The sequence below is a fragment of the Lipotes vexillifer genome, unplaced genomic scaffold (assembly GCF_000442215.2).
Source record: "Lipotes vexillifer unplaced genomic scaffold, Lipotes_vexillifer_v1.1 scaffold149, whole genome shotgun sequence".
Taxonomy (NCBI): Eukaryota; Metazoa; Chordata; class Mammalia; order Artiodactyla; family Lipotidae; genus Lipotes; species Lipotes vexillifer.
Window position 1 is genome coordinate 39,094 of NW_006779962.1, and position 25,170 is coordinate 64,263.

General features: G+C 60.7%; 3 protein-coding genes across 4 annotated transcripts in view; 2 read left to right on the forward strand and 1 right to left on the reverse strand.

Moving 5' to 3' along the window:
• Positions 1-11,694, forward strand: part of ADAMTS13 (ADAM metallopeptidase with thrombospondin type 1 motif 13) — a 31,929-nt gene extending 20,235 nt beyond the window's left edge. The window contains exons 21-33 of the mRNA XM_007453135.1: positions 114-249; positions 332-458; positions 980-985; positions 1,892-2,072; positions 2,705-2,825; positions 3,728-3,857; positions 4,994-5,176; positions 7,189-7,393; positions 8,157-8,469; positions 8,991-9,137; positions 9,470-9,646; positions 10,728-10,912; positions 11,530-11,694. Coding sequence (XP_007453197.1) covers positions 114-249; positions 332-458; positions 980-985; positions 1,892-2,072; positions 2,705-2,825; positions 3,728-3,857; positions 4,994-5,176; positions 7,189-7,393; positions 8,157-8,469; positions 8,991-9,137; positions 9,470-9,646; positions 10,728-10,912; positions 11,530-11,694 — 2,076 coding nt within the window. The remainder of the gene's footprint in view (positions 1-113; positions 250-331; positions 459-979; positions 986-1,891; positions 2,073-2,704; positions 2,826-3,727; positions 3,858-4,993; positions 5,177-7,188; positions 7,394-8,156; positions 8,470-8,990; positions 9,138-9,469; positions 9,647-10,727; positions 10,913-11,529) is intronic.
• Positions 11,695-12,468: 774 nt separating this feature from the next.
• On the forward strand, positions 12,469-19,978 carry CACFD1 (calcium channel flower domain containing 1). Of its 2 annotated transcripts, XM_007453073.1 has the most exons (5): positions 12,469-12,658; positions 15,661-15,733; positions 16,305-16,430; positions 19,215-19,322; positions 19,888-19,978. In XM_007453073.1, exons 1-5 carry the CDS (start codon positions 12,538-12,540, stop codon positions 19,976-19,978), a joined length of 519 nt encoding a protein of 172 aa, XP_007453135.1. In that variant the 5' UTR covers positions 12,469-12,537. The 2 variants fall into 2 exon arrangements, with proteins under 2 accessions (XP_007453135.1, XP_007453136.1); XM_007453074.1 differs by lacking the exon at positions 16,305-16,430 and having other exon boundaries at positions 12,538-12,658.
• Positions 19,979-23,025: 3,047 nt separating this feature from the next.
• Positions 23,026-25,170, reverse strand: part of SLC2A6 (solute carrier family 2 member 6) — a 6,857-nt gene continuing 4,712 nt past the window's right edge. The window contains exons 7-10 of the mRNA XM_007453075.1: positions 24,996-25,104; positions 24,424-24,609; positions 24,044-24,189; positions 23,026-23,191 (exon numbers count right to left, since the gene is read on the reverse strand). Coding sequence (XP_007453137.1) covers positions 23,036-23,191; positions 24,044-24,189; positions 24,424-24,609; positions 24,996-25,104 — 597 coding nt within the window. The 3' untranslated portion in view covers positions 23,026-23,035. The remainder of the gene's footprint in view (positions 23,192-24,043; positions 24,190-24,423; positions 24,610-24,995; positions 25,105-25,170) is intronic.

A 25,170-nucleotide genomic window follows, 5' to 3' on the forward strand; every position in this document is an offset into this window, starting at 1 on the left:
GAGTTTAGGGATGGAGGAACGAAAAATCGAAGGCTTCCCGGAGGAGGTGGCCGTGACAGTAGCCCTCAGACAGCCCACTGGACAGGCCCCGGCTCTCCGTGTGTCTCGTGCAGGTTTACAGGCGCTACGGTGAGGAGTACGGCAGCCTCGCCCGCCCAGACATCACCTTCACCTACTTCCAGCCCGAGCGTCGGCCGGCCTGGGCGTGGGCTCCCGTGCGGGGGGCCTGCTCGGTGAGCTGTGGGGCAGGTGAGGCCCGGGGCAGGGCTCGCCTGAAAGCCTGATTTGCTCCCCGCACGGAGGTGGTCTAGCCCCCCTCTCCCCCCCGCAGGGCTGCGCTGGGTGACCCACAGCTGTCGGGACCAGGCAGCAAACGAGTGGGTGGAGGCTGCCCGGTGTGCAGGGAGCCAGCAGCCGGCGGCGTGGTCCGAGTCGTGTGCCTCCATGCCCTGTCCTCCGTTGTGAGTGTGCCTGGGGCTCAGGCGCTCACCACTCCAAGGGGGTGACCACCCCACCTGGGAGGCTCAGGGAGGGGCCCACCCCCTGGCAGGAGCACAGGGCTAGGGACAGAGCTGTCCCTGTTGGGGGCAGGGCTGGGGCAGTTGCCCACCGGCACTTTTAGACAGTGGTCCCCAGGCTCAGGTGCAGCTTGGGGACACCTGGAGAGGTGGAGGGCTGGGCTGCCTGTACCTGCGCGGTGTCCGGGTACCTGAAGGGACAGTGGGCCCAGGCCAGGCCCGGGAAGTGACTCGCCTAGACAGACCTGCCAGCCTCCCGCCCCTGCCCCTGAGCCAGCCTGGGGACCCGGCCAGGGGCCCGATGCTCTGTTCCTCTCCTCAGCTGGGCGGCCGGAGACTTCAGCCCATGCAGTGCCTCCTGCGGAGGGGGCCTGCGGGAGCGGGTGGTGCGCTGCGTGGAGGCCCAGGGCGGCCTCCTGAGGACGGTGCCCCACTCCTGGTGCAGAGTGCTGGCCCAGCAGCCAGCAGCCATGGAGACCTGCAATTCCCAGCCCTGCCCCCGGAGGTGAGCACAGATCCAGGCAGAGTCTCCCTGGCAGGGCTTATCCCTGTGCTGAGCCCTGCCCCTTCTGAGTGTCCCCTTTTCCTGAGGCCTCTGGCCAGGTCCCACCACCCTGGGTGAGTGCCGACCTTGGAATTACCTCCTATCCCGGAGGCCCTGGACTGGCCATTTCCGCCTCTGAACTTCCAAGTCTCTGCTCACGGAGGGCTGCGAGGATCAAGCAAAACCACGATGTAAAGCAAACAATGTCACTTTGTCACTGCTATTGTCATTTCCACAGTGTCCCAGCTGATAGAGACTTATCATTCTGATTTGCCACTAACTGCCTGGGTGACCCGGGCAAGTCCCCTCCCTCTCTGGGCCCCAGTTTTGTCCAGTGGGGAGGGAGGTGGCCTAGGTCACTGGTGGTCCACATGTGGCTCTGGGCGTCTTCCCCGACACGCCCCGCATCCGTGGCAGACGTAGCAGTCACCCCTCTTTCCTCCTGGGGGCCAATCGTGCCTCAGAATCCTTCTCAACACAACACTCCAAGCAGCCGCCACCTCACAGGGCTGCCATAGGAGACGCATTTGCTGTCCCTGAACTGGTGATCGACTGCATCTGGCACCTGTTTCCCAGCACCTGCTAGGTTGTCTGGTTGGAGGCCCACCTTTGCCTCTGGAAGGCGGGAGGGTCAGGGCCGGTGTCATTGCACCCTGGGTGCTGAGTGGAGGGCCAGCAGCCTTTCATCCAGGCTTCAGGGAAAGGCCCCTGGCTTCTGCCTTTTGGCGGGGATCCCCCTTTGGGCTCTTGGGTATGGGGGAGCAGGTTCACTGCCTCTCTGCCCCAGGAGCAGAGGCAGAGCCTAATGGCTGTCTTGTGCCGTCCTCAGGGAGATGCCAGATGCGTGCTCGTCGGCCTGTGGAACAGATCCGGCCGTGCAGAACACGACGTGTGTGCAGGGGGCAGATGGCATGGGGGCGCCAGCAACTGCTGGGCCCTGCTCCACAGACGAGAAGCCGCCTGCCCTTGAGCCCTGTATCGAGGTGGCATGTCCTCCGGGCTGGAGCCAGGTGAGTATCCTGGGCACTGGAGAATGGAGAGCACTGGTTACCACTGGCCTCCTGCCAGAGCTAGAAGACTGCCCTGTATAGGGCTGCTGTCCTCGGGAGGCCCTGGGCAGAGGACAACCCTAGAAACAGATCTCAGCGCTGCTGGGCAGGCCCCTTCCCGCTAGCAAGCAGGCTGAGCAATCCAGACCCTGGTGGAATGCTGTCAGTTGTCTGCGGCACAGAGAGATGCTGCCACGCTCCTGCCTGCGTCCACGGGCTCAGGCTGGGTGATGTTACTTTTGGACAAGGGTGTTGGCCAATCCTATCCCTGTGCCCCGCCCCCGGCTGGTGGGGACTGCAGGGCCAAGCGTGCCTGCAAATCTGGCTCCAGAGCCCCAGCGTGGTTGTGCCCCACACTGACTACTGATGCTGACACAGAGGCCAAGGTGGGGTGTGTGGTGAGGGCATCCCCTGGAGGCCAGGAAGCAGACTTCCCGGGAAAGGAGCAGCGGGGAGGGGAGGCCTTTGGGGTGCTGGTAACCACTTCTGTTCTCTCCTGAAGAGATTGGGGTAGGTGGGAGTGGAGGGCCAGGTGCCCAGAGGTGTGGAGATGGGAAGCCCAGACCCACCAGCTTGTTGCTTGCCCTCTGCAGCCAGATGCCCAGTCTCCAGGGGAGAAGGCTGCATCCCCAGCGGGCAGTGCCAGGCCAGAGGCTCATGCTACACACGTGTGGACTCCCTTGGCAGGGCCGTGCTCTGTCTCCTGTGGTCAAGGTGAGGACCCCAACGCCACTGAGGGTCAGCTAATTCTAAAAACAGCATTTGAGGTGGCTTACAAAAACTCCAGCTACACAAGAACATGACATTATAAGCAAGGAGATTGGGGCCAAGTACGGACAGCCACATGAATGTGCTCACCGACGGGCTGGAAGGCAGGAAATGATGATAAAACCTGGCCATATTGGCACCCAAGAGCGTATTCTTAAGGTCTAAGATGGGCCCCAAACATAGCTCTGAGCTTCCTGGAGGCCAACCCAGAGAAACAAAATTAATTTTAAGATACACAGTGTTTTAAACTAAAACCCTGGGAATTCCCTGGCGGTCCAGGGGTTAGGACTCAGTGCTTTCACTGCCATGGCCTGGATTCAATCCCTGGTCAGGGAACTAAAATCCCACAAGCTGTGCGGCATAAATAAATAAATAAATAAATAAATAAGCAAACGAAACCCCTAATCACTTGCTCAGGTAAACTCCAGCATGTTTAGAATTGAGGCCAGAGATTTCTTTTGTGGATACTTTTGCAGAGATGCACGACACGGTCCTAATAACATCTTGGTGATAAACACAGTAAGAGATTTTCATATGGCAACTGTTATAATGCCCCTCAAGTTATAAGAGCAGTTACCACTTTTGAGCACCTACTATGCACCAGGTACTGCATAGCTCCCTTTGAAAAATCTTTATAAATAGCCCTCCAAGTCAGGCACCATTAGATGAGAAACCTGAGGCTCAGAGAGGTTAAGTCACTTGTCCAAGGCCACACAGCTGCTAAGTGGCAGAGCCGAGACTCAGATCCATGTGGGCCTCGTCTGCTAGAGCTCTTCAGAGAGTGGGGCACCCATGGTCCTTGCTGAGCCTCCCTCTTGGGGCTCGGGGTCCCTTCTTCCTCCCAGCAGGCCTGATGGAGCTGCGTTTCGTGTGCATGGACTCTGCCCTCAGGACACCCGTCCGGGAAGAGCTGTGTGACCTGGCAAGCAAGCCTGGGAGCCAGCAGGAGGTCTGCCAGGTTGCCCCGTGCCCGGCTTGGTGAGTCCGGGGGAGGGAGACTATGCAGAGGGGCAGCAGTCTGGGTCCCCCAGGGAGGAAGGAGTCTTACCCTGGCTGTGGCTTCCTACGGAGCACTCACCTTTCCTTCCTACAGGTGGGAGACCCAAGCCTTGGCACCGTGCCCCGTGACCTGTGGAGGGGGGCAGGTGCCGCTGGCTGTTCGCTGTGTGAGGATGGACCAAGGCCGCTTTGTCTCCCTGCCTCATTCCAAGTGCTGGCCGATGCCCCGGCCCAGGCCCCTCGAGGACTGCAGCCTGGAGCCCTGCCCTGCCAGGTGGGCCCCTTCCCAAGGAGGCAGGTGGTCCTAGGCGGGCATTCTTGGAGGTGGCATCATCACCTCCCGTTAAGCTCGTGACCCTTGGCGTCCTCACCTGCAGGAGTGGATTGTATTGGTGCCTGGAAGACTGTGGGGCTTTTAAAGTGTGTGATGTGCATCACACAGGGTCTGGGACGCTGAGGGCGCATGTGGTTGATGGGTCATTTTGTCATCACTCGCTCTTTACTGAGCACCTACTAAGTATGTCCAAGTGCTGTTCTGGCACAAGGGGACACAGCAGTGAACAAGACAGACAGGCATCCCTGCCCTCCTGGAGTAGATGCTGGGGGCAAGGGAGAGACAGATGGTAAATAAGATTGATGGGGGAGACTTACAGTTCACGCTGGATGGTGTTGGTGCGACGCGGCAAACAGTGGGAAGGAAGGTTGGGAGTGCTGGCAGGGGCGGGGTCCAGGTGGCGGTGGGGCTAGGACTCCCACTGGAGACAGACATCTCGGCAGGGCCCCTTGGGTGCCCTGCCCCTCCCCCCACTGCTTTTTGGACACGGCCACCCTCAGCTTCCCCTTCTTTTTTTAAAAAAAATTTATTTATTTATTTATTTATTTTTGGCTGCGTTGGGTCTTCGTGGCTGCATGCGGGCTTTCTCTAGCTGCGACGTCAGCTTCCCCTTCTGTAAAATGGGGTCTTCTGAATATTCTCTGTCCACTGCGCTGAGCCTCTCAGTGGAGAAGTAAAAGTGGCCCCCAGAGGGAGAGCCTTTCCAGGCCCTTTCTAGTCTGAGGAAGTGAGGGGAAGCCCCCCACTCCTCGGGGTCCCCCCTGACTCCGGTTTGCCCCAGGTGGCGGTACCAGCTGGCGGCCTGCAGCGTGACCTGTGGGGGAGGAGTTGCGCAGAGGATCCTGTACTGCGCCCGGGCCCACGGGGAGGACAAGGCCGAGGAGATCCTGCCGGACACCCAGTGCCAGGGGCTGCCTCGCCCAGAGCAGCAGGAGGCCTGCAGCCCAGAGCCCTGCCCGCCCAGGTCAGCAGCCCCAGGGTGTGCAGTAGGCAGCCTGAACTCCTGGCCTGTGCCGACACCAGGCCAGGCCCGTGGGGGTTAAAGGGCAGCTCGGTGGCACAGGAAACAGGACCACCCGGCAGGCTGCACTCGGTGTCAGAGGAGACACTCTCGCAAACTCAGGCAGTGCTGTCGGTTCTAATGGGGGTGACGGGGTGGGGAGGGCAGGGGCGCTTCCCAGTGGAAGAGGCAGCATCTGAGTGGAGCCTGAGGGTGGTCCAGCTGGGGCACAGCACCGCCAAAGCCACAGGGACAGACAGCTCACACCAGTAGGGTCTGGGGACAGGCTGGAGCCCGAGAGGGAAGGGCAAGTATTCACCTGCCTTGTTCACGGTTCTCCCGTGGTTTCTTCTTTGTAATTTTGCATTTTAAATAATGCCGTGCTCTTCTGTATCATACAGAAACATCCAGAAAAGAATGTAACAGTCACCCCTGTCCCACTACCAGATTTAATAGATGCTAGCATATCTCCATGTTTCCTTCATATGTCTCCTTGGTTTTAAAGAAATACACCACTACAGATAAGACTTTATTTACATTAAAACCTTTAACTCATCTGTGATTTACCTGGGGTCAGTCACAAAGTCGGGAAGCAAACTCTGTTTTTCCAAATCACTGACTAGCAACAGCATTTGCTGCATCCCCCCAGGTGCCCCCTGTATCACATCTTAAATTCTCGTGTGGGTTGGATCTGTGTCGAGGCTTCTACCAGGCTCTGTTGTTTTATTTCCCCCCACCTATTCCCACCCCTAAGTCAAATTGTTTTCATCGCTGTAGCTTTATGATCCATTTACCATCCATACCCGTGTCACTTGACTTCCTTGCCTATGCTTAAATGTGCACCCCATTTATTTTCCCAAATCATATTTGAAATGGTCTGGGATTTTTTAAAATGGGAATTTCACACGCACAGGAGCTCTGGTTACCCCTGGAATGTCACTGTGGCCACCCTGGCCTCCTTGATGTTCTGGAACATTCCAGACAGTGCTTCTGATTCAGGGCATTTGCACCTCCTTTCCCGCTGCCTGAATGTGTCTGCTCTGGATATCCCTTCCCAGGCTCTGCTCAGAGTGCCATAACAGAGAGGCGGGGAGTCCTTCCTGTGACTTGGTTTTTTGGGGGGGGTTTTTTGGCTGCGCCCCACGGCATGTGAGATCTTAGTTCCCCAACCAGGGCTCGAACCCGTATCCCCTACATTGGAAGTGTGCGGTCTTAACCACTGGACCGCCAGGGAAGTCCCCCCTGTGACATTCTAATTGTCACAACTCGGGGTGGCAGGGGTGGGGAGCGCTGCCACTGGCATCTAGTGGGTGGAGGCCAGGGGTACTGCTAAACGTCCTACACTGTGCAGATGGCCCCCACGAGAAAGACCCATACATTTGGGCCCCAAATGTCACGAGGCAGAGAACCGTATATGCTCCACGGTGGGCGGGGCCGGGGGGGGGTGCGACTTGGTCTGGTTCACGGCTGTATCCCAGCGACTAGAACGGCGCCAGGCCCACAGAGGCGTGTTTTTGAGAGGGGGCATCACGGGCCGGGAGGGCAGCATAGCGAGGGGACTATAGGACTCCGGGCTCCAGTGCGGCCTGCCTGGCTTCTGTCCCGGCTCTGGAAACTGTCGGTCATTATCATTTGTTGAAACCTGATGAGTTAACATGGGCGGGACTGACTGGTGCGGGGATCTATTCTCCTTCATCCTGGGCCACTGCCCCCCGTCCCTGCTACGCGGACTAGCAGGCAGCTGGGTGTCCACGGGTGTCCCGTGGTAAAGGGGAAGAAAGGGGGCACCTTGTTAAGGGAAAGGAGCTGTCTTTCCCGCAGAGCCTTTCCCTTGGCCGCCAGGAGGGGTGCAGGGGCTGCACTGCTGGATCCCAGTGGCCTTGGAACCTGTCCTGGCTGGCCATCCATGGAGCCCACCGGGGCAGTGCCATCTTCGGGGAAGCCTAGCCTCTCTCTGGGGACTTCTCTTCCTGCAGGTGGAAGGTCATGTCCCTTGGCCCATGTTCAGCCAGTTGTGGTCTCGGCACTGCCATGCGCTTGGTGGCCTGTGTGCAGCTGGACCAAGGCCAGGACACAGAGGTGGACGGGGCGGCTTGTGTAGGTCTGGTGCGGCCGCAGGCCAGCATCCCCTGCATCATCGCCGACTGCACCTACCGGTGGCACGTCAGCGCCTGGATGCAGGTAAGTGCTGCAGCTGGGGCTGGCGAGCGCACGGGCCGGGGGTCCTCACGCATGGGGACCTCTGGGGGCTTTGATTCACTGTGACCCGCTGAAAGCAGGGGGAGAGCTGGGTCTCTTGGGGAGAGGGCAGCCGGGGCACCTAGAGATGGAAGACATAGCAAGGCCTAGAGGCGTGGGGAGCGGGTAAGCCTTAGGAGGCCCCGGGGTCTGGAGACTCCAGAATATGAAGGGCTGATAACTCCCCACAGACGAGCAAATGCCGCCCCGTGCCCAGCACCTCGCAAGGCGCTGGAGAGACAAAGGCAGACAGGGCCAGGTCCCCCGCAGAGGGGCTCGCTCACGGTGCGTAGGGAGAAGACGCAAAGCAGACGGCCACCACTGCCTGAGTCGGGAGGACCCTGGGCATCTGGGTCGGGGCAGTTGATCCCTTGGACAGGGCAGTGAGGGGTGGGAGGGGAGGGTGGACCCCGGGCTGTGATGAGTGATGGAGGGCGGAAGGACGAAGCCGCGCTGCCTGCTCCCCGCTCCAGGGGCTGCAGGGCAGAGAGGCCTTGAGGGCGACGGGGAGAGACCCGGGCTTGAACCCCAGCCCCTCCTCCCCATGTGATCCTTGCAAGGTGACTTCTCTGAGGAGCGTGGACACCCATGCCCGCCTCCCGTGTTGTGCAAAGATTATATCAGATCCTGCCCGGCCTGTGGTCGCCGCTGTCCTTGTCACCCTCCAGCGGGGTCAGTCCCAACTCCTTCCTCTCTTTCCTGGCAGTGCTCTGTCTCGTGTGGGGATGGCATCCAGCGCCGGCACGACGCCTGCCTTGGACCCCAGGCCCGGGTGCCCGTGCCAGCCGACTTCTGCCAGCATTTGCCCAAGCCGGTGACGGTGCGGGGCTGCTGGGCTGGGCCCTGTGCAGGGCAGGGGACACCCAGCTCGGTGCCCCACGAGGAATCCACTGCTCCTGGCCAGACCACAGCTGCCCCTGCTTCCCCGGAGTGGCCCCAGCGCCAGGCCCACCTCCTCTCCCCAGCTCCCCGGCCGCAAGGACTCCCACCCGGGCCCCAGAAAAGCCCAGCAGAGTCCAGTTATGTTCCTTCCTCCTTTCTGTCTGGGCAGCTGACTGGCTGCAAGAGGGGTGGGCAAAGGCATGTTCACCTGGGAGAGCCAGGCCGTGCTCCTTGTGGGGACCTCCTGGGGGTGGTCCTGTGGCTGCAGCGCCCAGGACGCTGGGATGAGTGCGGTCGGGCTGAAGGGATGGGCTTGGAGGCCGGGTTCAGGGGGGCCCCTCTTCCTCACAGGTAAAGTGCAAGCTCACTTTTATTATCATCAAGGGAAAGTAACCTGAGGGTGTCACAGAGTCAGAATCCCCGCCTGTGTGACCCACTGTACACACTGCCTCCCTCTTGCTGGCACATCTGTGGTGGCTGTCTGCCTTGGGTGGCGATGCTCTGGCCCACGCAGCCCCCTCCTTGCCTGAGAAAGCTTCCGGTGGGGCCTAGGAGGACACCAGCCGCCCCAGCTCCCAGTCTCCTTCCCCAGCACGGAAAGCCCCCAGCCCTGCCCTGCTGGGGATACCCCACCTGGAAGCTCCCGCCCCCTTTCCAGGCGCCTGTGGCCGGCAGCACCTTGAGCCGACAGGAACCATTGACATGCGAGGCCCAGAGCGGGCGGACTGTGCAGTGGCCATCGGGCGGCCCCTGGGTGAGGTGGTGACCCTCCGAGTCCTCGACAGTTCCCTCAACTGCAGTGCTGGTATGTCTAGGGCCACGCGAGCAGCTAATGCCAGTGACAGGATCTGCTAGGTGCCAGTGAGTGTGACTCCAGGGTGCCCCATTCCTGGGGGGATTCTCCAGGTGCATCCCCGTGTGTAACTATCGCAGCCAGCTCATAACTGAGGTGTGGTTGGCCCCATTTCACAGATGAGGAAACTGAGGCTAGGAGAGATTATCACACGTCCAGTTCCTTAGAGTCGCATAGCTAGCAAGTGGGAGAGTCAGGACCTGAACTCAGCTCAGTCTACCCCAGGCCACTGGGCTGCCAACCTGGACTCGGGGTGCTGGACTCACCTCACTGCCACTTCCCAGGGGAGATGCTGCTGCTTTGGGGCAGGCTCACGTGGGGGAAGATGTGCAGGAAGCTGCCCGGCATGACTTTCAGCTCCAAAGCCAACACGCTGGTGGTGAGGCAGCGTCTTGTGCAGCTGCAAGGCGGAGTGCTGCTACGGTATTCGAGCCAGCCTGCCCCGGGAGCCTTCCACCGAGGTATGGCGAGGCCACGGAGCCTCCCCGCCTTCCCCAGAGGCTGGCTGGCTGGGTGCTGCTGCCAACGGGGCCAGTCCCGACGGGCCAGCGGGCAAGGCAGACAGGGAGCTGAGCTGACTGAGAATGAAAAGCAGCGCCTTCCCGGGCACCCCCCGACACCCCCATCCCTGTATGTGCGGTCAGGACGAGGTCCCGGGAGGCGCACGGTGTTCCTTCCTCTCTGGGGCCCTGAGCGAGATGGGCGGACATCCTCACTCCCTCCCTCAGGCCATCGCGGGCCCCACACCCTGGCCCCGGCACTCAGGTCCTTCAGGATCCTTTAAGGTCCCTCTGCGAGCCTCTTTCCCCAGTCCTGTTGGGTGCACTGTCCTCCTGGCTCATCCTCCGCTCAGCAGGGCGTAGGTGCTCGTGCACATCTCGTGCGGAGGATGGCGTCCCCGAGAGCCCTGCTAGCCCGTGGCCCCATCCGTATCCACGGAGAGCCGTCTAGGTTGCTTCAGGGGGCTTGCCCTCTTCCACAGCCCAAGCTTGCCGAAGGTGGCTTCCCCAGGGTTCCCCCCAGGCCGCAGGTGAGAAGTGGGACCCTGTGGGGCTTCCTCTGCCCCTCAGTGTGCAGCGCACAGGCCCAGCTCCTACCTGGTCATCACTCCTCACTTCCCAGCCTCCCCACATGCAGGCACCCGCTTTGAGGGAGGCCCAGGAGGCGCAGGCAGGAGGGGCTGTCCTGGTTGGGGCGGGTGCAGCATGAAGCACCTTTGCACGTGTGACTTTGCTGATTCCTCTTAAAGACTGCCCTGCCCAGTGTGTGCTGTCGTTCCCTTCGCCTTACGGAAGAAGGAACCGAAGTGCGGAGCGTTTAAAGCCTTCACCTAGGGTCACACAACCGGGAAGTGGTAGAGATGGGGGTTCGGTGGAGACTTCTGCCTGGGAGCCCCGATCTTGACCGCAGTGCCACACTGATCCCCCACTGCTCCCCGGCTGCCCTGCTGCCCTGGCCTCTGGCAAGAGTGGTCACTCTGGGGGACTCCTATGTTCCGGAGGCGGTCCACACCCAGTCTGTACGCCTGCTCTCCCCCTGCAGGATGTGACGTGCAGCTCTTCGGACCCCGGGGTGAAATCGTGAGTCCATCATTGAGTCCGGATGGGAGGAACATGGGGGGCTGCCGAATCTTCATCGACGTGGCTCCACAGGCCCGGATCGCCATCCGTGCCCTGGCCATGGACATGGGCACCAGAACCGAGGAAACTGATTCCAGCTACATCTTGGTGAGGCTACCAGGATGACTCTTCTGCTCTAATTCTGGACATCCATCTCTGGGGGCAGGGACTGGGGGTTGCTGGGCTATAGGACCCACTGACTTTACTTCTGATCAAAACCCTCAAAATCATTAGTGAGAGAATGGGAGAAAACTTTCCTCCACTTATTCACCAACAAGTGCTTATTGAGTTCCCTACAAGAATGAAATAGAAGAGACCTTTTCGAATGTAGACTGCCAGTTCACCCAGGACCGAAGCATGATTTTAGACCCTGATATAATTTTACCAGAAGAGTGGGCCGAGCCCTCCCCAATGAGGTTTTCATGTGTTCTGGGAGAACTGGCATCTGTAAGGTATCAGCTCCCTGGAGGAGGCAGCCTGGCCTCTGTAATCAAATTAATCTGGACTCAAATCCCAGCTCTGGCGTCCTGGCTGTGCGTCCCTGGGGAAGGAGCACAACTTCTCTGAGCCTCAGTTTCCTAGGTAGAATAATGTTGTCTTCCTGATAGGGCTGTTGTGTGAGGATTAAATGTGACCCTGGATGTATGATACCTTGTATATTAAGGGCTCGTGAATGCTAATTATCATTTGTGGTCGGTCCCTTGGGGCTGCCCCTTTCCTCCCAGATCCGGGATATCCACAGCCTGAGGACAACGACATTTCGTGGGCAACAGACGCTCTACTGGGAGTCAGAGGGCAGCCAGGCAGAGATGGAGTTTAGCCAGGGCTTCCTGGTGGCGCACACCAGCCTTCGGGGCCAGTACTGGACCCTCCAGGCTGGAGCTTATTAGCCTGACGATGCCCCGCATCTCCAAGCACATCCCTCAGTTGACCAGCGGTCACAGTGGGATGCCTCCTCCCGGTCCGGGAAGGGAAAAGAAGGAACCTGACATTTATGAGCACCCGTTAGGTGCCTGGCTTTCCAATTCGAATTCCCTCCAATCTTAAGTATCTCCTTTAGGGCTTCCTCCAACGTGCAAAACGTTAGAGGGTGGGAGGGGAGACTCTCCGGAAAAGCAGCTCCCAGCCCCTCGGGTACCAATAAACGGAACGTGAGGTCTGAGTGGCGTTTTCTTTACATAACCTGTCCAAATATGGCTTGAAAACCCACCTCCCCACACGGCAGGGATTCCCTGGCCGCGGTCGGACTCCAGATCCACACCAGATCTGAGCAACCCCCTGGCCACCCCTAGCGGTCGTCTTCCTACCCAGGGAGGAGAGGCGAGGGAGGTGGGAGTCCCGATGGGGCCTTGAGGCTGGCGCACCTGATAATTCTCATCGAAGCCCCGCCCCTATACTAGTCTGGGTGGGAATGTTTGACCGCCTGGGAGTCCTGCGGCGCCAGGACCCGCCCCCTATGCTAATAAGCGCGAGCCCTTAGGGCCCTCCTCATCCAGGTCCCTGCGGGCCCCGCCCCCTATGCTAATGAACACGGGCCCGCTCGGGCTCACCTACCCGCGGCCCCACCTCTATGCTAATGAGCGCGAGCCTCTCGGGCGCCCCTCTCCCGACCCCGAGAGCCCCGCCCCCTATGCTAATAAGCGGCCGCCTCTCCCACAAGGCAGCGCGCCGGGACGACGCGGCCGGCTCCGGAGCCCTTTGTGAGGGCTGCGGGAGCGCCGGACGGCGGCACCATGAGCGTTGCGGGCGGAACGGCTGTGGCGTCCGTGAGCTCGGCGCCGCCCGAGCAGGAGGAGGGCGTGACATGGTGGTACCGCTGGCTGTGTCGCCTGTCGGGGGTGTTAGGGGCCGTCTGTGAGTACCCGGCCTGGGGGAGGGGCCGGCACTGCCGCACGCTGCGCATGCGCGCCCGGCCCCGCGCCGCACCCCCCTCCCCCCGTGGCCTCCCCCCGTGGCCTCCCCCCGCGGCCCCCCCTCACCCCGGAAAGAGGCCGGCTTGGGGCCGTGGTGTCCGGGCCACGCGCGGCTCTGGGCCGCGGCGGAGGCGGAGGGAAGCCGGCGCTTCTGCGGTTGCTGTGGTTACCGGCCCGCGGCCTGGGCCCCTGGGTCCGGGGCTGTCGAGCAGCTCGAGGGACGTTCCAGGAGGGAACGACGCGGCCGAGACTTGCTCCTCCACGGCTCCTCTGAGCGTGAGGGCAGTGCGGCACCTACTCCGGGGGCCTTCCGAGATTGCCCATATGGCAGTGCTGAAACCCGGGCTCAGTCTGGTCCGGAGGCCGCCGCACCTGTTGACTCGGGTGTGAGTGCGGGCGGCAGGCGCCTTAACCTTTGGGGGAAGGTTGTTTATAAATGGGGCAGGTGCTGGCCAGGTTTCCTGAGGGCCAGACGGTCCCCACGGGAGGGCCAGGCCGTGAGCTGAGGGAGGCGGCCTCTCCTCTGGGTCCGCACTGTCCACCTGGAGGCAGTGCGCTTCCCCTGATGTCAGCTCTCCCTCCTGCTGTCAACTCTGCCACCACCGTCTCGCATCTCCCCTACTTCTGCTCCCCACCCCGCGTCGCGGACGCGCACACCCCGACCTCAGGTTTCCTGGAAAGCTAGGCGCTTTTAGCACAGTCCCCCAAAGAACATACGTAGGAAGGCAGATCTGCTACAGAAGTAAAATAAGGATCATATGGCAGGTCTTCCAGAGGCAAAGCAGGCCCGGACCAGGTATGTCGAAGGAGCATCTCCTTAGGCTCCCCTTCCAGTCTCCTGGTCCTCCCAGGTGGATGGAGGCTGGACGAAAGTTCCGGGGTGATAACGGGACAGGCCCTCCCTCCAGTCACAAAAAGGCCTCTGAGTCCCTGTCGTTGCTCTTCAGAGGGAACATGTTTTTGACTTTGTAGGAGAGACTGGTCAGGGCTTAGACATGATCCTCTGGAGTCTGGGTAGCTGTTTCCCTGGCAGATCAGAGTGAGGCTGCTGTGGGAGTTACAGTGATGGGGCGAGAAGGGAAGGGGCCTGAGCGTGGCCTGTGGGCTGTCACCCTCCTCCCTCCATCCTGGGGTCAGCTGCCCCGCCAACTCCCTTGTTAGCCCTGGCGTCGCATCCAGTTCTGCGCTTTTCGAAGTGGGATTCTTGGGCCACCCCAGGAGTTCATGGTGTTGGGGCTACAGATGACGCTTCAGGAGAAACCTGTGACGTTGCTCTGAAATGTCCGTTTCACCTGCAGATTTGGGGAAAGTGCTTGTCATGTGAATCCCAAATAGTATATAATACAGAGTAGAATGCAAAGCACGGAGGAGTTTTAGAGGCGAAACTGGAGTTCAGCTAAGCCTCGTGTTTGTGGCTGGTGGCTGTGGCGTAGCGTCACCTTCCTCCGCAGTGGGGGGTCTCGGGAGAGGTGTTTCCTCAGGGTCCTGATCATCAGCTGGAGGCCAGAGCTTGGGAGGAGCTAGGCTGGCACAGGACACCTCCCTCATTTGGCAAGAGTGCTGGACACCCCGAGGGGACATCTTCCAGCCCTTGATTGTTAAAGGACTCCTGGCTGGAGCCTGTTTGTCTGGGTTGAAGCCTGGTCCTCCCCTAGGGTTGGCTGTTGGTAGATAGTCGGGTACAGGTGATGTGCTGACTGCGGCAGGAAGTATGGGGTGCTGTCAGGTGAGACCAGGCATGGCTGACGTCACGCAGGGGCAGTACTGTATCGTGGGTGCTCACGTCTGTGGCCCTGGGGAGCCTTGCTGCCTGAATGTGTGTGTGACCTGTCCCGGGACAGGTGCCGCCTTTAGTAGGTGGAAAGTACATCTGTCGCTGGAGGAGACCTTGGCGGGGGACGTGCGAGGGCAGTCGCATTGCAGTTTGGGTTCACTTCATCTGGTTTCCTCTTCTGTCCTCTGCTGTCTGCCTAGGGTTACATGGGAAAACAGGAGAATTCCAGGTCAGGTACAGAGGGAGCTGCTGCAAATTTAATGAACTGATTGCTCATCGCTGCCTCAGAAGGCCCAGCTTCCTGCCCAGCAGCCAGGCACTGCCTGGCAGACTCCCGGAGTTCTTGGTGGAGCTGGGAGGGGGGCTGTGAGAGAGGAGGGAGACGATTGTGCGGACCCCTCGGTGGGATGCTGTCGGGAGGGGTGAGCGAGGCTCCACATCTGGGGCATCAGAGAAACCGCTTTCCGGAGTAGGAGAGGATGCACCCTCCCCGCTGCAGATCCTTGGTATTTCAGGGTGGGTGGGCTGGGCTATAGAGCTGTCCTGTGTGCAGGAGAGAAAACAGGCCTGGAAAGGTGAAAAGAACATACCCAAAGTCACTGGGCTGGTGGGTCAGTCACAGCTGGAATTGTGATCCAGGTCGACGTGGTCCTGATTTCTTTTCCAAGAGGGGCAGCCCTGTCCCAACCCAGATCTAGAGGACTTCTCTCGTGGCCTGCCCTGGGCACGGTGCCGCCTGCCCTGGCCTGAGCCCTCGAGAGATATTCTCTTTTTCATGCTACGCACCTTGTGGGATGGGTTTTGGGACAGCTGGGGTTCAGAGGGCGGGCTTCTCCAACCCCAGAACAGAGAGAGGGCGGGATGTCCATGCTGCCTTGCTGAGCCCCGAGAATAAGCCAGCTCTGGGGTCCGGCCGCACCCTGGCCGTGAGGTCTGGGCAAGCCGCTTTGCCTGTCTGAGGCTGCGTCCTCACCTGTTCATGGAGTCGTTGTGTTGGCCTTGCTTGTCTCTGGTAGCAGTGGGGAGACGTCTGGGTGCTGTGAGCAGAGCCAGGTGCTGGGGTCGGAAGGGGTCTCTGCTTTCACGAGCCGCCGTCTCCCTAGGTGGCCTGCCCGCAGGCTCTGTCCCTTCCTCCCTGCTGATTCCTGCCCGTGTCTCTTGCTTTCAAGCTTGCGCCATCTCCGGCCTCTTCAACTGCATCACCATCCACCCTCTGAACATTGCGGCCGGCGTGTGGATGATGTGAGTAGCCGTGTGACCGTCCTGCCGGGGGGTGTTGGGGCGTGTGGGTTTCTGGGCACCTCCCAGGTGGAACACGAGTGAGTTGAATTGGGTGGACTGGTCCGTGAGGGTTACTGGGCACCAGTGCTGTGTGGGAGACCTGGGGTGGCGTTAGTTGTGTGAGTTCCTGCTCTGGGCCTCAGGGGGTTCTTGGGGGCCAACGGGGATAGCGAGCGTGCTTTCCCTCCACGGTGGGGGCGGATGGAAGGGCCCGGACCGCTGTGAGGGCCCAGTGTCTGATCACGGTGACTGTGACCTGGACACGGAGAACCCAAAGGCGGGAGCAGACACCCCTGGCGTGCCACCTGGGGCTCAGCTGTCCCCAGCGCAGACCCGCGCTGCACTCAGGGCTCGCCGAGTTCCCTCCTCCAGCGAGGGCATCCCGAGGGCGGGCCGTGGCGGTGGACTGGCTGCCCTGCTCCGGCTCCTCCCGGAGCCCAGAGCGTGGGGTGCAGCCGGGAGCAGGCGGGGGGGCCCTGAGGCGGGCGGGGGACGCGCCGGCCTGGGCGCCAGCCTGCTCCTCTCTCTGCAGCATGAACGCGTTCGTCCTGCTGCTGTGCGAGGCGCCCTTCTGCTGCCAGTTCATCGAGTTTGCGAACGCGGTGGCGGCGAAGGTGGACCGGCTGCGCTCCTGGCAGAAGGCCGTCTTCTACTGCGGGTGAGGGGCCGCGGGCCGGGCCTGACTCGGCTCCCCAGACCCTGCTTCTGCAGGTGACAGTGTTGGCCGGGCTGGGCGGACGGCTGCTTAGTTTACTCTCGGTAGAGGTTTAAACAGGGATGGCGTTTGTGCAGAGTCACATGAGGGACCCGCTATACGATGGGACCCAGCGTCCAGGGCTCTGCATCTGGCCTACAGGTCCAGCCGCACAGTATTCAGACGTGAGACGCGTACACCTCGCAGCAGTACGTGTAACAGAGAATGCGAGAAATGCCTGGACTCTGGGTCCATCAGTTGGGGGTTGTAAAGCAGATTCTGGTAGATCCGTATGTGCCTCTGTGCAGCCTTTCAGGAGTGTGGCTGGTCTAGATGTCCTGACATGAAAGGGGAAAGCACAAAAAATAGTGCCTTCCAAATACGCTTTTCTCTTATTTTCCCACATCTAACAACAAGTTCAGTGTGTAGTACCTCCCGTCAGAGCCATGAGATTGAACTAATTTGTGGATGCGTTTAATGCAGCTTCCAGAACAGTGCCTGGTGTCTGGGAGGCCCTCAACAGCTTCTGGCAGCAGCAGCAGTAGTGGTTGTCTAGATTATCTTTAGAAATAAATATGGAGGTTTTTATTTCAAGGGTTTCTTCCCTTTCTGGAGGCCAGTAGTTGTGTCAGAGCACAGGATACATGCTCAGCTCTAGAGCCGTTTCCCACTGTGTCTAAAGCACAGAGGAATACGAAATACCATGCATTGGCGCCTCCTTTGCCGGCGTTCCTATTTTTTTTTAATTAGTTAAAAATGCTAACAGTAATATATATTCATTAAAAATAATGTGGAAATAAAAAGTTGTTACCCAAAGCCCCACTACTCGTTAACATTTTGATATGTGTCCTTTCACTCTGTCTTCAGGCATTTTCTAAAACCTGTTTTCGCACAGTTTTAACCATTACAAGTACATTTGTATCCTGTTTTTTTTTCCCCTTAAAATCATGGTAGAAATATTTTCAGTATTACCACGAAGGCTTCATAAGATGACTTTCTAAAAAAATTAATTATTTAATTTTGGCTGTGTTGGGTCTTCGTTGCTGCACGCGGGCTTTCTCTAGTTGTGGTGAGCAGGGGATACTCTTCGTTGTGGTGCATGGGCTTCTCATTGTGGCGGTGGCTTCCCTCGTTGCGGAGCACAGGCCCTAGGCACGCGGGCTCAGTAGTTGTGGCTCGCAGGCTCAGTCGTTGTGGCACACGGGCTTAGTTGCTCTGCAGCATGTGGGATCTTCCAGGGATTGAACCAGGGATCGAACCCATGTCCCCTGCATTGGTAGGCGGATTCTTAACCACTGTGCCACCAGGGAAGTCCCCATAAGATGAAGTTTAATGATAGGAATATTTATTCCGCTGAACGTATCATGCTTTTTCTTCATTTGTAACCTGTAGTACAAATCAGGCTGTGATGAACATCTCGGTACTAAAAATTTGTGTCGATGATGATTTCCTTAGGATCTGTTTCCAGGTGTGGGGTCATTAGGTCAAAGATTACAGTCATTTAAAAGATTTCAATATGTGGCTAAAGTGCTTTCCAAAGAGAGTACCTGAGTTTCTTCTGTCTTTCCCCTGGCCCAGGGCCAGTGTGCCCTTTTCACATTTGTATCTGTTATGTAAGGTAAAATCTTTTTCTGTAATTGCATTTTCGTTTTTGGTAGTTAAGGGTCTAGTTTCCTTTTCACCTTTTCACACTGTAACATTTTACTTAGTAAGTTACATGTGTTTCTATATTAAAGATTTCTTAATTTTTTGTTTTATTTCCTGCAAATGTATTTCTAGCCTGTTGCTTGCCTTTAGTTTTGTTTTTACAGATTTTCCCCCATGGTCTTTTCTTTTCCTTTGCAATTTCTATGACTATTTTTTTACTTAGAAAGTTTATAACTTCAGTAAAACCTCATGCTCACACGTCCCGCCCAAATGGAAATTCAGGTAGAATTCATTTGGTTGAGTGCAAGAAGAGTCTAAGCAGAGTCTTGTCTTCCTTGTGTACAGGGTGTGTGTGTTAACCCAAGTCACTGCCACCGGTCTGGAAATCCCAACCGGGACCAGGCATCGGCCCCATGGATAATTAAGCCAGAGTGGACACCTGTCTCCAGGTGGTGCCAGCCTGGACCAGACAGAGCTGCCTCACCAGCCAGTTAGCCGTTCTTGGCGTGCACCTTGCAATAAGGAAGCCCCGTGTCCTGTGCACTTTAACCTTTGGGATCTTCCTTGTTGACATACGGCTGGTTTTACTGCGCTGATAAGAGCCAACATTTATTTAGTGCTTATGCTGTTGCAGGCATCGTGTTAAGTACTTAACATGCCTTATCTCATTCAGTCTCAAAACCTCTGAGGTTTGATCCCCACCTTACCGTAGAGAGGCTGAGCCTCAGTTGAGTAACTTGCCCCCAGTCACAAAGCCGCTAGGGGACTGAACTGACACTGGATTTTCTGGTCTGCCTGTTTTTATACACAGGGGTTTGGGCCATTTTAGTGCTGTTTAACCCTGTTTGGATCACAGATCCTTTCAAAAATCTGATGAAAGCTTTGGGTTCTCTCCCCAGAAAATGCACAGAATTGTACAGACAAGTTCACGGGTGTTTGAGGACTTTACGAAGCCCGGCTGTGCACCTGTGCCCCACCTGATTTCTGGGGACCCTTCCTGTACCTGGCTGGCTGGGAAGGGAGCTGGGTGAACCTGGGAAGCTGGAAGTGGCGGCGTGGCCGCGGGCTGGTAGTGCCCTCTGACGCCTGCTTCTCCTCTAGGATGGCCGTCGTTCCCATCGTCATCAGCCTGACCCTGACCACACTGCTGGGCAACGCCATCGCCTTCGCCACCGGAGTGCTGTACGGACTGTCTGCTCTGGGCAAGAAGTGCGTGTGCTGGGCCCAGCCCGCGGGGCGGGGGCTCTTGACTTCCCGCGTCCTGCAGTCTCACAGGGAGGAGACGGCCGGGAGTGGCCCCCGTTATTCTGCTGTGGAAGCGGAAGCACGGAGGCTGCCAGTGACCCCCATCCGTGTCTCCAGGGTGTCCGAGCTCTAGGGAGTGAGAGCAGGAGAATTCACGGGACTCCCTGGTGGCCCCGTCGTACCTCGTCACAGCCTGTAGCAGGGGTGGCAGAGGCATGGCTACTGAGAGCCTCTTCCCATTGGGGCCCACACCTGGCTCCGCGGTCAGCATTCACCCTCTCTCGCGGAGCCCAGACTGAGAATCCGAATCCTCAGCCCGGCATCCCAGGCAGCCTGTGTCACCCTTAGAGGTGACAAGACGTATCTTCGCCATCCTAGCAACAGGGTCTCTGCCTGGGGAAACCGGAGGGCCCGTTAGGCTCTGTCTGCAGGCCACACCTGGGTCACAGGTCTGGAATAGGGCGGAGGCTGGGAGAGCAGTGTGTCTGGGGTCCGTCCCCCATGCGGCGCTGACTGGCTCTCTCCCCAGGGGCGACGCGATCTCCTACGCCAGGATCCAGCAGCAGAAGCAGCAGGCGGACGAGGAGAAGCTCACGGACACCCTGGAGGGGGAGCTGTGATGTGGTCGGGGGCGCGGGGGGCCCTCCCACCCCCCCGTCGGCCCTCTGGTCTGTGTGAGCACGTCCCCGAGGCACACTGACCCTGAGGGGCAGCCTGGAAGAGGAGGAGCCTGTGTCCAGCTCCCTCAGTCCCTCTCACCTGTCCCCGCACCTGGAGTCCTCCTCTGTCTGCCCCTGCCCCAGGTTGGCATCACCCCAAGCCAGGCGCCGAGGGGCTGGGGTGAGGGCCCTGAGGGCCTTGGCCAGCATCGAGGGGATGGGAGGTGGCGGCAGGCAGCAGGGGCCTCGGGGTGATCCAGGCCTCGGGGCGTGAGCCCGCGCGGAGCCTGCAGTGCTCTGTAGACAGCCCGCCTGACCCCACTCTTCCCAGCTCGCGTGGCCTGCCGGCAAGAGGCCCCTGGGTGGGTTTCCAGACTTACACAGCTGGCAGGACCCCCGAGACCTGCTGAAGGCCCGCGAGGGGATGCTTTTGGAGACTTTGGTCACGTCTTGAGGTGGGAGGTACATCAACCCAGGCCTGGGTATTGGCCACAGTGGCCTCCTCTCAGCCCTCCAGGCAGGAGAGCATCCCGTAAGCTGAGCCACCTGGGCTGCCTCTGTCCTCCTGTCATCAGGGCGGAGCGGTGTCCTGTTGCCCACACCCCCTGCCACTCTGTTCTCCATGGGAGCCCACAGCGCTCCCGACCCGCGACGGCAGCCCAGGTAGTGACCCAGCCGCTGGTCGGGGTGTGCTCCCTCCCCCGGTTCCCAGGAAGCTTGGACTAGCACAGAACCAGGACCCTTCCCGTGGGCCTGGCCAGCCCTAGGTTCTCCCCATCCCCCAGGCCCCGGTGCTAAGGACGTGCGGAGAACAGGCTCTCCCCTGCCCCGCGGGGCTGTCCGTCCACCTCTGGTGTGGACCTGCTGACCCCACGCTCCGCCCTGTCCTCGGGGAGCTTCCTGCCTTTTGACAGCTGGGCAGAGGCTAGAGCCGCCCCTGCTCCCACCGTGAGCTGCCCCACTGCGCTGGGTGCCAGGCCACCAGGGAGCGGGGCCTGTGTGGACGTGCGCGTCGTCTCCCCAGCCTCCCTCCGTGCGCCGTCCCTTCCTTCCGCCCTGCCCACCGGCCGCTCTGGTTGCTGGACTGGTTTCAGCCATTGGCGTGTGTGACAGGCCTGGCCCGCCCGGGTGGCGTGGGGCTCAGCTCCTGCCCCTCCCGGGACCCCAGGCTGGGCCTGCTCTGGGCGCCCAGAGCCCAGGGGCCAGCTCCTGCTCTGTGGATCCAGCCCCAGGGCTGCACCCCGGTCTTTGCTTCCCAGAGGGACTTTTCATCTCTGGGGTTTGTTAGTGTTTGAGGCTGGGAGGGCAGGCACCGTCCCGGGCACAGCAGCGTCCCCCAGCAGCTCTCCAGGGAGCCCGACACGTGCCTTCAGGGGTCCTCCGGGACCAATTTCCTCAGGCCAGCACTGGGTTCAAAGGGCTGTGGGCTGTAGGTCTCTCCAGGCCAGCAGGGTGTGTGTGTGTGTGTGTGTGTCTCCTGCGTGTGCCGTGAATGAGGCCTGTCTACCTCCCAGGAGGAGCAGGGGCCCTGCCTGCCCCTCTTGGCTCATTCTTACCCAGGAGTGGGACTCTGGGGTCACTCCTACCCCTGCCTCCGGGGCCTTTTTGCTGATGGGGGTCTTCGGCTGCAGGAGGAGAAAGGCTGGCTGTGTGTTTAGGAAGCTTTTGCGCTCCTGCCCTGGGAGGCGGTTGGGTGGGCCCTCCAGCCCCTCGGTCACAGGCCAGAGTGGGCAGGTCACTTGACGAGGTTCCGAATGAGTGTAGCCGAGCAGCCCTGGAGCGGCGATCCTGTCTCCCAGTCGGGGGGCAGGGGGGGGTCCCACCTGGCCGGGTGGTGGAAGGGCGGGGCCGCCAGGGCCCTCTCCCTCCTCTGCGGCCCTGGGCTCTGTCCTCTCGTGGTCCTTGTTTACTCTCAGTGTTTGGCTTGCATTCTGAGCAATAAAGCCTGGTAGCGATTTGTATGGTCTCTCGCGTGGTCCGCCCGTTACCGTCTCCCTCCGCGGCACTAAGTAAGCGGTAGGGATGCCCCGACCCTACACCGGCTGAGCAGGGGCCAGCCCCGGGAGTAATTGCCACGGTATCGAGGTCCCCTATGCTGCTGGCCCTGTGCCGGCCTGCTCCCAGCATCTCAGACAAGGACGGTGGCTTGGCCGAGCTCGCACAGCTAGGAGGGGCTGGAAGCCCAAGGCCGGGGGGCCCACGGCCCTCGCCTCTTCCTTCTGCCTGGCTGTGGGCAGCTTGGCGTGGCCGTAGAGAGGTGGCCTGGGGCAGCAGGCCCTGGCGACCTCGGCTGAGAGTTTGGGCCCAGCCTGGCTGCTGGGGGGGGGGGGCCCCCCCCCTGGAGGCAACCCCACCCCTTCCTCTCCTGGCCGAGGCCCGCTTTCTGGAGTCAACCCCACTCCTTCCTCTCCTGGCCGAGGCCCGATTTATTTGTATAAATAGGGTGAACACAGCTTGAACTCGAGCGCTTCCCGTTCCCAGAAGGCGGGTGGATGTAGGAGGGAGTGTCCACGCTGGGTCCTGGCCTTCGGGGGTCCAGGACGGTCCCTGCGGTGTCCATAGGCCTCACAGGCCCAGTTTTCTGCCTTGGTCCCCAAAGCCAAGAGGCTCAGTGGCCGCCAGGTGATCAGGGCAGGAGAGGGCTGACGTCCCTGTGCGGAGCCGCTCCACCGCCAGCAGCCCTGTGTGTCCTCTGCGTGGCCCTCCACGCGTGAGCGAGCACTAGGCCCGAGGTCGCCCAACAAGGCCTTGGCCCCGGGGCCACGTGGCCGCCCCCTCCGTCGGCGGGTCTGGCCGATGAGTGGGTGACACTGGGGCCACCTGAGCCAGGGCTGAGGCTGGATGGGGTGCTGCCTGCCCAGAGCCGGTGCGTGTGCCGTGCCGTGAGGCCTCTGGCCGGTCCTCCTGTGCCCTGGCTGGCGGCGGGTTGACACCGCCTCCTGGACGCGGGGTGCAGGTCTGGGGCCCCGACACGCTCCACCACCCAGTGGTCTGGCCCTCAACGGCGGGGGCCCCGCCCTAGCATAGGAAGGACCTCCTCCCGCTGCGGAAGGAGGACTCGATCTGCTCCAGCGACCGGCCCTTGGTCTCGGGCACACAGCAGCCGGTGAAGGCCAGGCTCACGGAGCACACGGCGGCAAAGAAGAAGAAAGGCGCCTGCAGGCCGAGGGCGTCCTGGGGAGGAGGGGCTCCGCGTCACAGCGGACACACACTCAAGGCCCTCCGCCCCGGCACCAGCCCTGTGGCCCTGCAGGCCTCAGCCAGCCTGGGGGGCAGGCCTTCATCTCGTTCCCCTGCTTGGACCAGCCCCAGGTTCCCCAGCGTCTCCAGCGTGAGATGCAAGTGCCTCAGCAGGGCACTCGAGCCCTTGAGGGGTGCAGGCAGCCTTCCCGTGTGCTGGGCCCGGGACTGACTTCTCCCAGCCGGAACCCACCCTGCCCCAGACACCGGCCTCTCTCCCTGGCCCCAGTGCCCGCCTCTCACTTTCAGCTGTCCCACATGCCCGCTTGCAGCAGGCCTGCCACCACAGCGTGGCTGACCTGCTCGGGGCGTCCCCAACCCTGCCCTGACCCACTGACTCCACCAGGTTAGGCCTCATCCAAGCTGTCCCCATCAGATTCTCCCACTTGGGAGTTGGGAGCTGGAACTTGGAGGTTGTGGTTTGGCTTCAGGGCCTGCTGGGGGTTTGAACCAAGAGGCTGGGTGAAGGGGAAGGGGATGGGGAAGCATTCGATGGAGAGACCCAAACTGCCCACCCAGACAGAAGGCCCAGATACCCGGGAGGGTGACAGGCAGGGCAGGCGGCTGTGGCTCTCTGGACTTGGGTCCCACCCTGGCCTGGGAGGCCAATCACCTGACTTCTCCGAACAGTTCCCTGAGCCGAGTCTGTTTGCTGAAATGGATGTTGTCCATTGGCCTCGGCGTGAAGGGGGTGTGTGCTAAGGCTGAGGGGACACGCGGAGAAGCCTCAGCACGGCCCTCGGCACTGGCCAGAGAGGCCTCGGGTCCCCGGGGCAGAGCACTCACCACCACCAGCAGGAAGGACTTGGTGAGGGCAAAGGCGGTGAGCCAGCTGACCAGCACGCAGAGCCCCGAGGCCACGCCGCGGGCCCGCAGGGGCAGGATCTCGGACATGAGGAGCCAGGTGATGGGCCCCCAGCCCATGGCGTAGCCTGCCGGAAGCGGGGAGGGGCGGGCTCAGAGCCCATTTGTCGGGGGGGGGGGGGGGGGGGGGGGTTCTTTTATAATTTCCGGCGGGCAAGAAGGCGTGTCTCCCTGGAGCTGCTGAGAGACGGCTCCCCAGCCGCCAGGATGGCAGCGACACCGCCCACAACACCGGCGCGTCCCCGCACCTCACACCCAAGACAGCCCCGTGCCCAGACCCCGTAGAGCACGGCCACACCTACCCATGATGAAGAGCATGGTGGCCAGCAGGGGCACCAGGCTGAGGTAGCTGGTGGGCGTGGCCAGGGGCTGCTCTGTGCCTCCCAGGGGCACACTCTCCAGGCCCATGGTGCCGTTGGGGGTCAGAGGCTTTGGACCGAAATGGACGTACAGCCCCAGTGTCAGGTTGGCAGCAAACATGCTGGCCGCTGTGGACAGACAGATGGCCCTCGGGGGGCCGGGACCCTCTGAGCCAGCACCCCTCAGCGCCCTGTACCCCGTGTGGCCCAGTCCCCTTCAGGCCGCCTGTGACTGGAGGTTTCTTCCTGCAGGTCAGCCAGCTCCCACCCAGCCCGCGTTTGGGCTCCCGTCACACCCATCGTCAGCTCATTTGCTCCCATGAGCCCCAGCAGACCTTTCTGGATGCCTGGGCCCTCGCCGGTTGCTGGGGAGACGCTGGGGAGACGCTGGGGAGACGGAGGCCACCAGGGCAGGTCCGACCCAGGCCCCCCTGGCGCTCCCACCGCGAGGGCTGGCAAGACACGTGGCAGCTGCTGAAGGAGTGAATGAGTGCAGGTGAGCAGCCTGTGCTCACCTGAGACGAAGAGCAGAGCCTTGCGGCCGGCCAGGTCCATGGTGAGGGCGGCAATCAGCACGGACAGGAGCCGCACAGCTCCCACGATGGCTGCGTCATCCTCAGGGGGCTGCAAGGAGGAAGCCCCCGGGGCTGAGGGACCCCAGCCTGCTGTTCCTCCCCCGCCCCACCCCCC

Excerpts from the sequence above, each read along its gene's own strand:
- CACFD1 (XM_007453073.1), top strand. The coding sequence starts at position 12,538 with ATGAGCGTTGCGGGCGGAACGGCTGTGGCGTCCGTGAGCTCGGCGCCG. Across the intron at positions 15,734-16,304 it reads GCGGCCGGCGTGTGGATGAT|CATGAACGCGTTCGTCCTGC; the intron begins GTGAGTAGCCGT and ends CTCTCTCTGCAG. Across the intron at positions 19,323-19,887 it reads CTGTCTGCTCTGGGCAAGAA|GGGCGACGCGATCTCCTACG; the intron begins GTGCGTGTGCTG and ends CTCTCTCCCCAG.